Source organism: Cottoperca gobio, chromosome 5 (assembly GCF_900634415.1).
Source record: "Cottoperca gobio chromosome 5, fCotGob3.1, whole genome shotgun sequence".
NCBI lineage: Eukaryota > Metazoa > Chordata > Actinopteri > Perciformes > Bovichtidae > Cottoperca > Cottoperca gobio.
In genome coordinates, this window is record NC_041359.1 from 3,221,031 (window position 1) to 3,239,033 (window position 18,003).

General features: G+C 39.4%; 1 protein-coding gene across 5 annotated transcripts in view; it reads right to left on the bottom strand.

Annotated features, from left to right (window-relative positions):
* Positions 1-18,003, bottom strand: part of epha8 (eph receptor A8) — a 112,490-nt gene that overhangs the window by 45,757 nt on the left and 48,730 nt on the right. For all 5 annotated transcript variants that reach the window (XR_003832356.1, XM_029432833.1, XM_029432832.1 and 2 more), the window contains exons 3-6: positions 13,628-13,681; positions 12,831-12,974; positions 11,761-11,910; positions 7,791-8,106 (exon numbers count right to left, since the gene is read on the bottom strand). Coding sequence is in view for 4 of the 5 variants with exons in the window: in XM_029432833.1 (XP_029288693.1) it covers positions 7,791-8,106; positions 11,761-11,910; positions 12,831-12,974; positions 13,628-13,681 (664 nt within the window). In the remaining variant the exon portion in view is untranslated. The remainder of the gene's footprint in view (positions 1-7,790; positions 8,107-11,760; positions 11,911-12,830; positions 12,975-13,627; positions 13,682-18,003) is intronic.

The window sequence follows — 18,003 nt, forward strand, 5'->3', positions numbered from 1 at the left end:
CATCTTCATTAGGAACTTTGCAGCCTGGAGGAAATCGTGGTGGGATTCGGATGAAAGACGTAGCAGCTACGCGGCGCTCAGTAGCCTACATGCCAGAGAATTAGATATATTAACTTCATTTCACACTTAAATTTAAATGACATCAATTATAAATACAGCTCTATGTACAGGTTGTTTTATCATGGTTCAAAACTAATATTTGTCACATTGAAATCAATGTTGGTTGATAGTTGGCATCCTGTACAACCTGCTTTCAGCTGCTGCTCTCCAAACACACATACAGGGTTTAAGCTCTTACACCTCACCTGCCATCTCCAACCTTTTAACACTTAAAGTGACACTTCCATTGCCTTCAGTGCTTCAACCTCAACGGACACTGTAAATGCTTTAACTGCTACAGTTTAAACTACAACTTCCATCCCACACAGACGACCGGTTTACAGGGTTGACAATTAAAAACCACGTCTCATGTTATTTATATTTTAGTCCTTGTTTTCTTGTCTTTACAAAAATGATTGAAGCATTCATATTGTGATTTGAATGAAATAAAGGTATGGAAAGACTTGGCAGAGGAGTATAAGAGGTCTGTTATGTTCTTCATGGAATCTCAACCCCTTTGTTTTATGTTGATGGTTAGGGTTCCAGTTGAGGAAAAATATTTATTTCTAAATGTTGATGAGAAATCATATATAACTAATGATTGTTCATGAACACATTGAATATTCTGAAACATATTGGTGTGTGAGAATGAGGAGGGCCAAGCAAGAATGAAGACAATACTGGCAGGGGTGTGGGAATCAGACCTGCTCAGCCTGAGCCAGACATCGTTATCTTTGGACAACATGTTGTGTAACTCGGACCATGTCGAGTTACAGAACGCTGTTTTATACTGTCAGCAGAAACAGAACGAGGCAGTGAGCTAATTGATGAGCTCTACAAATGCTCAAGTTATTGTATAAATGTATAAATAAGTGTTGTTTGACTCCGAGTTGAGTTGCTCTGCAAACCAACTCAGTTTATTGTACTGTGTTTGAAATACAGTAAATCTATTCATATCGTGGTTTTAAGGTAAACTAGAATCTTGAACCATGCAGCCCAGTCAAAGATTACCCAGGCACGACACAGTATGTCCATTTTAATTCATTCTTCTATAAAATGTAAGAAGATAAAGGCCAGGTGCTGCCTAATAAATGCTTCTTTAGTCTTACCAACAGCCCCATTTCAAAGCTTTTTCATTTCCAATCATATAAAATGGGGAAATGGAGAAAATAGAAATGTATTTTTGCTTGAAAATTACTACAATTATTTTGTTATTGAAATGGTTATCGATAAAAAAGCTGAGTGTCAGCTGTTTTCACCTGTGTAGATCTCAGGGACCCTGGGCCAATGAGGGTGCTTCACCCTGTCACAGATGGCCGTCACAGCGCTCCTTTGGGAGCTTCAATGACCCGTGTGTGTGTGTGTGTGTGTGTGTGTGTGTGTGTGTGTGTGTGTGTGTGTGTGTGTGTGTGTGTGTGTGTGTGTATGTTTACGTCATCACATATTTAAAGTAGAAAATATAAAAAGTGAGGAGTAGAGACAGCAGAGAGGAGCGAGGTGCTGACAGGCCAGAGAAAGGACAAAGCCCTCAGCTCCTCTCCGTGTGCTGAAATAAATATATAAAAGAGGAATATTAAATCCTCCTCGTCGCCTGCTGCTGTCTTCCTCTGATATTTCTCTAAGGTGCCACGTTGACAGATAACAATCACATTATGTGTCACACTTTTTCACTTCTGACGCCTCACCTCTCTCATTTGACTTTGTTTCATAATCTCTGTCACTGTTTTTATATTTTTATTCTTTCATTTCACTTCTCACCTCTGCCTTTACCCATGATGCTTTTCCTTCACTATACACCCCTCCCCCACCTGCCTCTCTGTGACTGACAGGGAGGAGAGTTTTCTTACAAAGAGACTCTGAGCATAACCACAATCCCTCAGTGACTGGAGGAAGCCATAATGTTGTCTGCTTAAAACAGATTACAAGACCTGCCAGGATGGCACACTTGGACATACACACTTGCTTGGACCTTGCTCATCCTCGAACTCAACCTTTATTTTGATCTCACAACTGTAAAGGTTTATCTTCCACACACACACACACACACACACACACACACACACACACACACACACACACACACACACACACACACACATTGACAACAGATCATTTCCTATGCTAAAACAGATTTTGGTTATGATCAAAGAATGATTTTGACACAAATGTTATAATTGTTATTTTATCTTACATACATTTTTCCAAGGACATTATAATTAAAAATGTTCAATAAATTTATAAAGGTTTTAGTTTCTGGATAAAAGGCCTACATAACAATGGAACATAACAGCTCACTGCATTCACATCAATGTGATTATTTTACAGGATTTTGCCTTATATATATGTATATATATGTATGTATATATATATATATATATATATTATATATATATATATATATATATATATGTATATATATATATATGTATATATATGTATATATGTATATATATGCTATATATATATATATATATATATATATATATAGTATATATGTGTATATATATATCTATATATATCTATATACATGTGTAGAATATATATCTATGTATATATATATATATATTATATATCTATATACTCTTCTCTCTCTATCTCTCTCTCTCTCTCTTTCTCCTCTCTCTCTCTATCTCTCTCTTTCTCTCTCTTTCTCCTTCTCTCTCTATCTCTCTCTCTCTCTTTCTATCCCTGTCTCTCTCTCCTCTCTCTATCTCTCCTCTTCTCTCCTACTCTCCATCCTCTCTCTCTCTCTCTCCCTGTCTCTCTCCCTGTCTCTCTCTCTCTATCTCTCCCTGTCTCTCTATCTCTCTATCTCTCTCTATCTCTCCCTCTCTATCTCTCTCCTCTCTCTCTCTCCATATCTTCTCTCCTCCTCTATCTCTTCTTCTATATATATATATATAGATCTATATATATACATCTATCTATACTATATATCATCCCTAGACATCATATATATATATATATATAATATACATGCATATATATATATATATATATACATGCATATATATATATATATATATGTGTGTATATATATATATATGTATATATATATATATATACATATATATGTGTGTATATAAATATATATATATATATATATATATATATATATATATGTATATATGTATACACATGATCAACAGTTGAATTAGTTTTGCCTGATAACTTTTTTATGATCTGTAAAAAAAGGCAATATTGTGTGGATATTGAGCATAATGAATAAAGCATTTTTTCTTAAATAAAAAACGTTATAGATATACATATACATGTAGGTGTGTTAGTTTAAAATTTAAAAAAATATATAATTATACAATTATTAATATCAGTTTACTTGATTTCACAGTGAGGTAAACATGTGCTCATTCATTTGTATTCACTGCTAGTTTATTTTAAGGCCCGTTTTGTTAGTGAACTTCTGATCCTGAGTGAAAGTGTCTGACATGAACACATCATGTTCTGTCAAAGTTACAACACAATTAGTTATTTTCTGTATTTAATGTTTCACCTGAGCTGGTTTTAAGTTGGCGGGGCTCCGTTGGAAATGTATTGTGTGTATTTCCGTGCACCAATAAAGAGTTAGCAACATTTAAATAAAAATGTCTTGATGGTTCTGAGGATGCATGTTTATGTTAATATATGTATATCTTAATTTAGATTTTTTTTATTGTTAGTCATACACATTTGACGATGGAGAGAAATAAGCATAAACATTCTGGAGTCTTGGATTAGAATAATTCACTTAGTGTAAACATCATATAGTTTGGATGAAGAGGTGACACAGAATATATAAGTGTGATAACATCAGACTGAAGTTAAGAGGAGACACTACAGGTGATCAGGATAAACATTTGAACTAACAGGAATCACTATGAAACCTCCCCTGTTGAGGTTCCATCAGGACAATCATGTTTTACTTTAAGATTTCTGAAATATGTTCATTTGGGTACAACCAAAATCTGGACATTGAATAAAGACAGGAAAAAAAATCAAAGGGAAGTCAAAGGGAATGTTCTCTCTGTGCATCATTACATCAGAAAAATAGTGTCAACAGCCATACAAAAGAATTGCCACGTTTTTAGGAATAAAATGCAAAAACCTCCAGAATACAGAGAGGAATGAAAGTGGAACAGTTAGGTGTATGTAAGTGCTGCTGGAGTGGAGATCTCTGACTTTTAAAGACAATGTATTGTACAATTCCACAAGACACTACAGGGGAAGAGGGTAACATGTTATCACCATGAAGCTTCCCTCATTCCTTTTTGTTTAAAAAGTTTTTTCTTTGCACTAGTGTGAAAGAAGACTTATTACGGAACTTTAGGGAAGAAAACCCAAACTCTCTTAAATGAACCAGCGCACGAAAACCAACCATCAAAGAAAACTTTGCATGTAGTCTCGACCTAAGGGATAACTGTTATTGTTTTAGATTGAATAGTTCCAGTAAGTGTGTGAGTCTGTCTAGTAGCTGGATTATGTTATTTCTTACAAACTCAAGCATTAATCACATGAATGTATCAGAGGCAGAGTGCAGCTCAAAGACTCGGAGGACAGGCTGCGGTTCATTGACTGAGCAGAGTGAACTAACCCACATGTGTAAGTATGCACCAACCCCTCTCTCAGTGTGTGTGTGTGTGTGTGTGTGTGTGTGTGTGTGTGTGTGTGTGTGTGTGTGTGTTAGGCTCGGGTGGGCCGGCTGAACTGAGTAGATGTGACCAGACTAAGTGTGTGTGTCTCATATCAGTGTGTCCTCGATCGCTCTCACTGTATGTGGCACTTTAGTCCATTCTTCAGTGTCACCGGGAGGCACACAAACACACAGAGACACACATACACACACTTACAGTACACACCTGCACACATGTATGCACAACTAGACACACACACACAGACTCAGTGTTTTGATGTAAACTCAAGTGGACGAGGGGTCCAGTCAACCACTCCACCAGAGTCTTTCTCCCTCTCTCCTCCTCGTCTTTCATTGCCTCTCTCCCTGTGACACTTTTAACGGCATGTCACGCAACCCTGTGCTCACACACACACACACACTCACTCACTCACTCACACACACACACACACACACACACACACACTCATTCACTCACTCACACACTCACACACACACACCATGTCGTGCTCTCAGCCAAAGCTCTGCACCTTTGTCAGGGGAGAACCACTTAACCACGCTCATATACACACACATCTTCACGCACATTCATGATTTTTTCTCTCTCTCTCTCTCTCTCTCTCTCTCTCTCTCTCTCTCTCTCTCTCTCTCTCTCTCTCTGCACACACACATACAAGCCTTCACCACTTAAGCCGTCTTACTTTCACCATCTCGTGCCCCCCCCCTCTCTCTGTCTTGTCTGGTCTCGTGTGTGCGTGACTGTGGCTGGCTTTGGCGAGGGTGAATTAGCACGACGACCCAGTTTGGTGCCAGAAGAGACAAGACGTCAGCGCAGAAGAGCTCTTTACGCCCCCCTTCCACTGGAAATCCACTTCCTGCTTCGGCTGCCGTGACGTAATGGTAAATAAAATACAGAGTAAAAACATCACCTCCAGCTGAGGATTATCATAAAGCAAATGATTTCTATTTTCAGATGCTTTTATGATTTTTTTCCCCTCAAAATATCATATCTCTATAAGTTCAGACAACTTACTTGTTACGCTCTCAAAATGTGCTTCCAACCTTTTCTCTGCTCTCTTATGGGCTCTGTTATGCATCTCTGTGCTGATGCTAATTGGCTGCAACTAATTATAGAAAGTCTGAAAATGGCCCTCTGAACCGGACACACACACACACATACACACACACACACACACACACACACACACACACACACACACACACACACACACAAAAACACACACGCACACACACGCACGGTGCTCTTACTGTGTTGAACCAAGAGGGTGTTTGCTACTGGCCTCAGCTTGACAAGACACAACAGGGATTTGTCAAAGTGTGTGTGTGTGTGTGTGTGTGTGTTGGGAGGAGGAACACGGGAGGACGGATATAAGCGAAGCGGTGTTGCGTGTCTCGTTCGGCTCGTTTGGCTGACAAACCGCTTTTAGCGTTTAATTATCCATCGCTCTGTGATTAATAGGTTTTAATTACTGTAACCCATGGCAACCTGGAATATGCACAGGTCGCCACATGAGGTCAACCACTCAAAACCCCATGAAAAATCAAAAACGACAAAAACAAACAGAATGTGGTTTCAGAAAAAAGAAAAACAAGAGAGGATCAAGAATCTTTGCATTTTAAACATCTCACATATTAATACTCATCAGCGAGGCAGCAGGGACTATTTTCTCAGTATTCACTGGCTTGAGAACCGTGTCAGACCTCAGGAAAGTTTTTGCCCAGGCCTTGAACCTTTCACAGGATCAACATCCAGAACTTCAATCATACTTTTTGATTCACTAGAAAGGTTAGAAGGTGTTGCTTCGGAGACATGAACTCTGATGCTTAAATGATTGTATTGATTAGTAGAGTTGATCAAGAATTCACCAATCGAGCAAAAGGAACCAGTATTTTCCAGTGTCTTCAGCAGAACAAATCTATCTTGGAACTAAAGAGAAGATGCACTGGTAAGTTTTCACCCTGGCTTTTTACAAATGAACCAAGATGTGTAAATAGGAAGTCACTGGACAGTGTTTGTGTCAGTCAAGCTCTGTCCTTTGTGCCTCTCAAAAAAAGAAACATTTCTGTGATTGTGTTAACTATGGGTGTAATGAATACAAATGTTTTATTCGGAAAATCACAGCTCTCTGAACAGATATTAAAAAAAATGTAAAATCCCCATGTACTCTTGTGGCCTCTTATTTGGTCAACCTTTACAGCAACACAGCTTTTATGTATACAGTTTCTATACAGTTTAGATGTGTCTTCCCCTTTTCTTTAAAGCAAGGGTTCAAATACAAATCACATTTGATTATTTCAGTTATATAATGAAAATCTTGTGTTGGAAGCTAAACTTAAAGATAAATGTATGAAGAGTATAAATGCTAAGTGTTTTGTTTAAATGTGATTATCTCAAGATACTTTCTGGCTAAATAAAAATCATGAGCACTTTGCGGACCCATAAGGAAAAATCTTAAGAATGTGACTCAACACACTTCGGTCGAGTGGTCGTCGACCAGTCGGAGGGTCAGCGGTTCAATCCCCGGCTCCTGCAGTCAACATGGCCGATGTGTGTGAGTGAGTGAGTGTGTGTAGATGTTATCACTACTGATGAGCAGGTGGCACTTTCTATGTAAGGTCTGACTCTGTATGTGGGTGATGGGAGAATGCCGACGTGTTGTAAAGCGCACAAACACTGGAAAAGTGCATTTCATTCCTTTTATGGTAAAATATCAGGGAAAATGAAACAACATTACAGTTACAAAATTAACTTGCAATTATTAATAATTACCTAGATATTTTGATATAGTTTATATATATATATATATATATATATATATATATAACCTAGAAAATCCCTTCCTTTAATTGTAGTTAAAGCTTTTGAATTCAAGCTATAGTAAATTCCCATGTATAGTACTATAGCAAAATCCAGTGATTAGTATTGTTTGCCGTACAAGAATGTGCTCGTCTTGGTTTGGCTCCTTGTTCTGCACCAGTGAAAATTATGCAGAGCAAGTCAGCGAACACACCAGAGTCCGTTTTAACTGCGCTGTCAACTTACCCACGCAGGAGTCTCTGTGTTCTTCGAATCCGGCGGAGCACACACACCTCCCGATGGGCACCAGCCACTCTCCCTCAGCGCTGCAGTACATCTTGGGCGTGTCCCTCTCCTCCGCGTGATCCACACACTGACCTCTGACCTCCACCAGAGAGGAAGAGTCGGCACCGGTCACCACATCAGTGAACACCGCCAGGTTACGGTTCACACCCGCGCAGCGTTTGTAGTACACCCGCACAGAGGTGAGGGCAATGCAGGCGCCGATGTCCTGAAAGGCCAGGTAGAAGCCTCGTCTGGTCAGAGGGCCCACGCCTCGCACCTGGGGGAGGACGACAAGAGTTTGACACTTCCATCCTTCACACACTTCAGGTCATCATGAGGTGGTATCTGTGATCATGATCTATTAACAAGAGTGTGTGTTTGAGTCTGTGTGCTCTTGTTTCCACTGGCTTTGTTGTGTACACTCTTTACTGTGGCTGGAACAGCATCAAGCTGGATGTGGCAACAAGGTAAGAGTCTTTTAACACTAATGAAAGAAAGCTCTGGCCCTATTTGCATGCCGCCACAAAGTCAGTAATAATAACAGTCCCCCTGCAAGTTTCATCAGGTGGTAGTCTGTTTTTTTTAGCTTGTTTTGTAATATCTTGAACAATTTACAATTCAAACTATGCAATGTAATTCTGGTAGTTTCAATTGCACTTGCGCCTAAAAGGAAAACGGTGGTTAGATGGAAGATAAATCTAAGAGGTCATGAAAGAATTAAAAGCCCCTGAAAATGTCCTTTAATTCTTAACAAGTACTCCGCTTATTTAGCAATATTGTCAGCTCACATGGATTTTATCATTCATGAGATATCGTCTTTTATATTCAATGCATTCTTCTTCCTTTGTTTGGCGATGACATTACCCACAATGCAACTTGACCACACAGTTCAGTCAGAGATTAGAGTGTTATGCTAGGTAGTCTCGTCACTTGAAGCATTTCACACAGCTCCCTCTGGAGTCATACAAATCTATATATTTTTTTCCACATACGTAGAAGTCCTCCCCAACAACTGAAAACACACTTTGATGTGTAAAATAAAATCAGTGGACTTCCCTTTTAAGTATTTCTGTAAAACGTGAAATCATTATGACCAATCAATGTTAAAAACATCTTAAGGCATTACTTATAAGAGTTTAACAATCAAAAACTAATAGAGTAAATAAAGCTATCTGTTGATTAGATGTATTCCATTGTGATTGGTGTATAGAAGTACCCCGCCCAATTCATATCTTTTCAGGGCCTAAAATTGATGCTGTTTGTTGTGAAATACTGGATGGATTTATATTTTCTAATGTCTAAAAATGATTTAAATGTTCAATGTTCTATTGAGGATCACATTGCGCATGTACACATTACGCATGCACACATTGCGCATGCACACGTTGCGCATGCACACGTTGCACATAAATGACATATTTATGAAATCTCTGTGAGTTTAGCTTGACGTACTAGGCAGCTTCCTCGAGTTTGGAAAGTTCTTTCACTCTTTCATACTAAAGGCTCAGACAGGTGTTGCTGCAGTGGTTTCTAAACAAACAGGTGGAACAGTGTGAACACAGCCTTAATTTAATCTCTGGACTGGTGTTTGGTGTTGTGCTTTGGCAGCAGTCATTAATCAACTGCTTCGCTTCCAAAAACAAGCTGGAAACATGGATGTTTTTACATTTTTATATGCTTGTTTTTCATCTCATATCACAGTTGATTATCTTGTTAACACCCAGGAACTGATTCAAAACATTACTCAAAAAGTTTGTTGTGGAAGCATATGAAAATATAAGGAAAGTTTGCAGGCAGTAAAGTTATTCATATCTTAAAGCGTTGCAAATGATAGAAAAAACTGGTCTAGTCGCTTCTAACTTACTTTTTAACAACTCCCTATAATTACCATGTGTGTTGTTGTATGGTTATTAGGTAGATGTGTGTCCATAAATTATTCCCTCTATCTGTTCTCTTCATTCCCCCTGGCATTTTGTTTACCATTGTAAACCATTTTGTTCAATAAAAGGTTATTGAAGAGGGGAAATAATGCTCTCCAAGCGCACTAGCTTTCCAAGGGTCAGTTAGCAAATGAGTTAGCTTTTAGCTTAGCTTGGTTTATTCAAAAGACATGTTTGCACCATGGACTCCTGTCTCATAACTGTAAACCAAGTGAGAGTGAATGGTGCAACACTGCTAAAAGGCTGTAGCTTACTCCATACTCACTCCACTCCTTCGTCCCCTCAAAGGTCAGACATGTCAAAATGGTTTGCTTTTCATCAACACCACAAATTAGACTGTCAAAGTGAAATAAGCAAATCCACTAATTGGAAATATTGAATTCACAGCGAAATGTCATCATTTTAAATGCTAGTGAGACCTTAAAGCAGCTAGAAGCGAAGTACCTGATCTGTAGCTGTACTGTAATGATTGATCTGGTCATTTGAAATGAGAGCTGTAATGGTTCCGTTTGTGTTCACACCCACATTAAGTGTTCGCTATAATAAGTAGCTTTGTTTGAAAACTGATTTGATGGATTTAATAGTTTTTTCACCATCAGACTGACTCACCAAGCTCCCGCTACGTCAACACTGTGTGATAATTAGACGGTTAATTACGAGTTTTACGGTTCTTTCTGGGCTATTATGGGGATGTTTTTATTGCTAGTTGATATAAATGCCAGGAATTAAACATATGTTGTGTAATCACAATCAGCAGTTGTCATTTAAGTTGCCTCAGGCATTTTCTTTCCCTGCACTGTGTGCTAACATTCTTTCAGTTATGGGCAGTGTCATTTATCTTTGGAAAAAGCAAACATATTTATTATAATTCATTGTTCTTAAAGCACACGGCAGTGGTGATATTGATTGATAATTGGAAATATATGAATATATTATATTAAAAAAAGGATATGAATGTCTATTAGCTACAGCTGTTGTATTGTAGTAAAGGTGTTACACAGGTAAATATCTAATCTGACAGAAATTACATTTATTTATATTTCAACTGCAAGGACTTTCATCTGTTTGCAGGAACCAAAGGAACAATAAAGAATGAGATAAGCAGTTACAAAGTGCAGCTGAATCCTTGTGTTTGAGTCCAGCTGGGGTGGGAATGTTCTGTATTTATTGGGTGCAGTGTTTAGCTGTGGATGTTTGAGCCAGATAAGCTGCCCATGACCAGAGAAGTGAGTTTTATTAGGTGTGGGAGTACACTGCCGTTCAGTGTGGAAGGGTTTGTTTTGTACATACATTGTTATAGGGAATCTCAGCTGAACACACAGTACTGTGGACAGACAGAGAGGGCCAGAGAAAAAACAACTTATAAAATAACTTAGAGCCTTATTGCACTCATACATTTTTAAACTTGTTGTTTTAAAGTGTAACTAATATCTTAAGCATTGAAGACAGCAGCCACTGCGAAGCAGTATATCTGATAGCCTTGTGTATCATTGCCAGAATGTTGCGCTACAGTAGGAACAAAAGAGGACACGATTAAAGAGTCAATGATAAAGCCCCAAAACTACAACCTAATGTTTGTGTTTCCTATAGCAAACTCAAGATCAATGTGCCGCAGATGTAAAGACAGTGCACGATGAATTATACCATGCCTATCATATCTTCATCTTTGTAACAATGTAAGGTATCAATAAAAGAGCAGCTCCACTATCCAGTATCAAATTTGAAGCTGTTATCAATATCAAAGTATTTCCCATGATACTGAAGCGAGCTTTGCTGTTGGTTCCCTGTTACAGATCTGTGACGAGACTGGAAGAGGCTCTCTCGGGCTCTGGATGTTTCCAACTTGTCTTGAACTCCTGCGGAGGTGTACGTGCTGAGAATTGGAATACACTTACAATTCAAAGTAAGACATTGCTTCAAAGAGCCTGGACTGACATTTACCTGTTGTATCAATCAGTATTAGTGCTGTTGTTTAGTGTTGCTGCTCGTACCTCAGTGTTGAGTTTAAGTCTGCGGACTCCCAGGTCCACCCCTGTGAAGCTCTCGTCAGCAGCGATGGTGTCAATCTTAATGAACTGGTTCTCCCGTACGGCCGAGCCTACTGCTCTGTCAGACTCGTAGTAGTACAGGTTGAAGGTTTCCTGTAGAATAAACAAAGTATTATGATCACTGTATGTGTATTCACTGGGTTACAAAATGAGTTATGCATTATAATCCTATTTACTCTTAGTAAGACTGCTGCCAAGAAGCTTTACAGATAGACTATAACCTCCTAAACAGTGGCTCAAACTTCACTAGAGAAGTTTTTAAAAACTGTTTTTGTTAATTTTCACATCTACCTTCCTCCTTACTGGAGCTACTGCCCCCTCGATAAGCGGTAGACGATGGATGGATCTACTTTCCCAAACAAACCTAATTTATTTGGTACTAAAAGGTTCTAACTGTCTTAGTTTTTACCAGCCACGACGCCGCTAACTGTTCTCACTTTGTAAATGTGTGTGTGTGTGTGTGTGTGTGTGTGTGTGTGGAAGATTTAACCTTTACAGTTGTGAGATCAAAATAAAGGTTGAGTTCGAGGATGAGCAAGGTCCAAGCAAGGTGGGCAAAGGGACCATTGCTCCCCCACTTAACGCCCCTGGAGTCTATAGTTTGATGCTTATAGTTATTTATGCCTAATAAACATACTGCAGGGCTTTAATAAAGTGCTGAAGTGTTAGTATATAAGGCCCAGAACTACAGTATCAGACACTGAGACCAAGTGTTTAATACCTTTTCACACATTAGGTAAAGTGAGCAGTATGTCGAACTCCCCAAAAGTAACTTCCTTAAAGTTTCCTTAGTTTCCTAATTATGTTTACAGGTGAGTGTGATAGTTTAATAGACCTCATATCAAATTGTGATTTTGAAATGCCAACTTATCCACTAACAAAATATGAGTTACACTATGAGCAACTCTATTTGACAGCTCTGGCTTCTTCTCCCACACATCTCTATCCTCTAAACTCCCCCTCCCTCCCCCTCCCCTAGCTTCCCCTCTATCCCCTCTCTGTCTGAGTATTACCTTGCATGTGCCCAGTACTCCAGGCATGCTGTTGCAGTCTCTCAGGGTGAACTTGACCTCGATGTAGATCCTCCTCGCTCCTTCTCGAGGGAGCCAGCCCGTCCTCAGCCAGTTGTTCTGGCTGGGGCTCATCACGTTACAGACCTGATTCATATTACGTGTTATAATCAGACACTCTAGCAGCGAACATACATCATCAATAAAAACAAACATGACAGTCTTTAAAGTCTTTGAAAGCTAATATATGTATTGAGGTGAGGAAGCCTGAGCTGACATGCAGAGGAACCTGCACAATAGTTGACTGGTAGTCATGTGTTACTGGCATGATCACGTACTGTTTCCTGCTTTAAAGCAAGTTCATACATGTTTTAAACCAAACTGGAGCCAGTGTCACACAACGTAAGATGCAGTGTAGGTGGTGGACACTGCACAAAACCCACTGGTTGGTTTATTGGACCATGTGTGATATAATTATACTTAACTAAAGACTCTCTTACATGCTGAAACAAAACCATCACAAACAATTACTAACTTTTTCATACCAGCAGGAATTGTCATATATCACATATTTGTATGATTAAAAGAAAACGATTATCATTTAACAATATAAAACAAATAATATAATGATACAATATATAATATAAAGAAATAACTGGTGATTCATTTCCCATTTTGTGTTTTAAAATCAAACTTGATTAACCTTGAACAAAGCCCAGTTTCCCAGAGATCAAAGTGAAATATTCCACTGAAGTTTTTGTTATAATTAAGTGTAATAAAACAGTGAGAACATTACACACCTGGTACGTGTGGATAGGGCTGAAGTACTCATCCATCTCATTAATGGCATCCCACTGTGCAGAGAGAAGGGAAAGAGAGTGGGTCACATGTTCACATATCTCCACGTTCTTCAGATTCATAAGCACAAACCGTTCTGCTTGCTGTCTATATTTCCCACATGAGCGTCTCCCTAACCACATTGGGACGATTATTAGCTTTGACTTCAAATGAAACATGTGACTCGTGTCACACAGGCAGCAGTCATGTGTGGCAGGTGAATGGCATGATGCATTTGAATCTCTTGAAACGAACATCATGGTTTAAGTTTGCACATTTCTTCACACCTCATTATCAATATGACTGAGTTGGAGTGATGCACACTTTCACAGTCAAACACAAACTGTAGAGGTTATAATTCATTCATTCACATTCTCATATTCTTTCTCTTAAACTTAATTTGAAACCTGGATAAACACAGTTGAAGTGGGATTGATGCTGGTTTTAAATATGCTGATGTATTCTGGTCGGGCAGCCAACGGTCGACACATGCAATCATGTGTTCTAATTCCAATGGGACTCATTTTCCCTTAATGAGATGCCCCTCATGTGTGTGATTAGATTTACATTATTTACTCAATGCCGCCTGCTGACAACAATAGAAGTACAAGCAGGAACATTAAGTGTTGGTTTTTGTAAATGTGTTACTGTGCGTTACACCTCCCTGCACCTACTACAGGCTTCTCCTGTGAGGAGGTATAAACTCGCTCCCAAAGACTTCTATCTGCACATGAGGAGTCAGGACATGCCCAGCTTCCGTGTAGTAGGACGCACAGGAAGATTACATTCAAGATTCAGATTTATTTGAATGCATCAGTGGGTATGTACACAGGCACACTTTTGCAGTGTAGGACAAGATGATTGAAAATAATCCTTTTTCCACGTATAGATGCCAGCCCCACTCAACATGCCAATCGGTTTTTCCAGTCTTCATAAACAGTACGAACATAAGCATTTGCATTTCATTGTGCTGGGACACACTGGAAACTGTATCAGTGGTGACTTTAACTGCCAGGTCTTGGATAAGCCGTCAAATCAGTCAAACTGTCTTTAGTCGGACTTAAAGCCGTATATAACCAGTACAGGAACGAAATGACTACATCCATGCTACATAATGTTAAAGTTAAGCTTCTCTGTGCTTTGTTTACATAGCTGTTAGTGCATGTTAGTGCATGTTAGTGCATGTTAGTGCACGTGGCCTCCGCTCTGAACTGCCCTCATGAGAACCTTTAAGAATACTAAACAACTTGAGCAACCAGATACTGGCGTTTAAGTGATGATCAGCGCAATACATTTAACAACTTAAACATCTATTTCCAGTTGCACAGTTACATGGTACATTTTGATTTTATGGGGAGAATATCCTCCTTTTGTGTTATTAGAAGTAACCCACCACAGCTCAGTCATAGAGGAACTAAGGATATTCTGTCATGGTCACATGGACTCCCAATTACAGGCTGTCAAAAGTTCATGCATGCAGCTTAACCCAAACTCCAGGGGAGTGGGATTGTGAGAGCAGCTTTCTTCCTTCTCTACTCCTGTTGAAACAGGATATTTGCATGTGACAAAATGCAAGTAGAGGTCATTCAAAAAGTGTAGAACCATAGGACATCAGTTACCAGAGATGTATTTGATAAAAGGCCCAAATAATGCAAGACACTGGTCACCAGCTGAACTGGGTGAATGTAACGTTGTACACTAGGCTGGACGGAGGAGGAAACCAACCATACCAGACTTTTATTTCATAACCTACCAATGTTCATCTCTGATCAGGACACTGGTATGTTTGATCTTTTGAGATAAAATGAAATACAGACGTATGAAAATCTTTAAGAACATAGAACAAATTGCAGTTAGAGCGTATTTAGCTAATGTGGAACACGTGGACGAGTAAGGTTTCAAATGTTTTAGCAAATTGTCGGGGATTTGATTGGATTGCATGGTTTAGCGCACATGGGAGAGTTGGAGCAAGAGGACAACTTCAGGACAACCTGCCCTCACCTACACCTCCCTCGGAAGTTAATTAATAAATAGGAGCACAACCTTGCTCTTTTTTTTATTAATTGCTATATGCCAACTGATAGTTTAAAAAAACACCGAAACCCACGATGTTGCTGAGCTCAATTTTACAACACAAACTAATGGTTACATACTTTCCCAAGTACAGGATGAGCAGGATGATTTTTATATAATAACATAAAAATATGTTATTTTGACATATCAGCATAAACCATCAATAAAATGTAGATTTGAATGAATCCCGCTCTTCTCCCCCTCATATCAAATCAAACAGCGTTTCTCTTATCAACTCACATTCTCACTGTGCCGGCTCAAATTTTGAACAACCTTCTTTTAATGCGTCTCTTGCAAATCTCAAAGTTTATAGAAGTACTAAATATATTGAGCACCAATTTAGGAAAGTAGAAGAGCCATTTAATTGTGTTTTTAGGATGTGGAGGGGGGACCCCGAGGCAGTATTTTACCAGGGGCCCCACTAAGAACAGCCCTGAGTGTTAATGTAAAGTGGCCTGGTGCGGGAAAAGAGAATGGTACGAGACAAAAACAATATTGAGAAAGAATTCTCTCCGTGGGTGTAAAAGAACAAGACTCCCTCAGTACCAAACTATATGACTTCCTCTTCCTCTTACAGGGTATGGTGTGCATCAGATCATCATAGACACAATAAATATCAACTTTTAACAATATACTGCATTGACTATTTTGTCTTCGTGTAAACATAACCAATTTGTATGCGTGTATAAATGAAGACGTGCGTGTGTGTTTAACCCCGGAGTAACCCATGATTGTCCTGGGCTGCCGATCCATGTGAGAATAGCGGAGTAATTGACGGGGAAAGTGTCAACCCCGGGCGGCGCCCAGCTGAACTCGGCCTCGGATAAGACAACTGGGATTTGCATGGAAGCCCTCCAGCTCCTCTCCTCAGCCCCGACTCACCCTGCTCCCCCTTTGCTCCCCCAACACACACTCCCCAAGGCGCCACCAGCCAAAAACCACTGGGATAATTAAGATGTAGGAAGACTTACCCATCTCACCCTGCCCTCCCTTCCTCATCCTCTCATCTTTATCAGCTAAATTGAAACCGTCCTTGACCTTGTGAAGACCCCGGCTAATTAGTGGGGTTTATAACCTCTCTATCGGCCTCATTATTTCCGTCTTGACATCGCTGTGCTAAAGACCTCCCTTTTCCTTTTTCTTTTTTTTGTGGAAAATCTTGAATTTTTCTTCCTTGTAATTTTTTCTAGGAGTTAAAAATCACAGCAGCTGAAGGCAGATTGTCAGGAGGCTGGGAGCAGGCAGGAGGAGATTGGTTGCTGTTTAGTCTTGTAAATAATGGAAATATTTTCTGCTCATCCTCAGCAGACTGCCAGGGATGTGAAGAAGAAGAAGAAGAAGAAGAAGAAGAAGAAGAAGAAGAAGAAGAAGAAGAAGAAGAAGAAGAAGAAGAAGAAGAAGTTAGAAAGATTCAGTTTTTATCTTGTAAGAGCACGATAAGAGAGAAAGAGAGAGAAGGAGAGACAGAGAGGTAGAAAAAGAGAGAGAGAGAGAGAGAGAGAGAGAGAGAGAGAGAGTAAAGAACAACAGACAGCGAGAGGGAGGGAGGGAGAGAGAGAGAGGGAGAGAGGGAGAGAGTAAAGAACAACAGACAGAGAGAGGGAGGGAGAGAGAGAGAGAGAGAGTAAAGAACAACAGACAGAGAGAGAGAGAGAGAGAGAGAGAGAGAGAGAGAGAAGAGAGAGAGAGAGGGAGACAGAGATCGAAAGTGAAGGGAGAGAGAGCATAGGAGAGAGACAAACAGACAGAGGGAGACATAGAGAGAGAGGAGAGAGAGGGAGTAGATTAAAGAACAAACAGACAGAGAGAGAGGAGAGATAGAGGGAGAGAGAGAGGAGAGAGAGAGAGAGAGAGGGAAGAGAGAAGAGAGAGAAGAGACAGAGAGAGACAGAGATAAGAGAGAGGAGAGGTATAGAGTAACAACAACAGACTTATAGATAGATATAATAGTGCAATAATTCAAAGACATACAGACAGAGACATAACGATATAAGAAAGTAAAAAGAGAGATAGAGAGAGAGAGAGAGAGAGAGAGAGAGAGAGAGAAGAGTAGAGAGAGGAGAGCGAGATGAGAAATTAATTGGCTGTCAACTCATTGGATCTCATCAGGTGTAATTAAACGTGGCAGGCAGAAAAAGTGTTTCCTCACACACATTAACATAACACACAATATAAATGTACTGCATGTACACACAAGTATATGAATATAAAATGTCTATCATCACACTGAATGTTTCAATCATCTTCCAAACTAAATTCAGATACT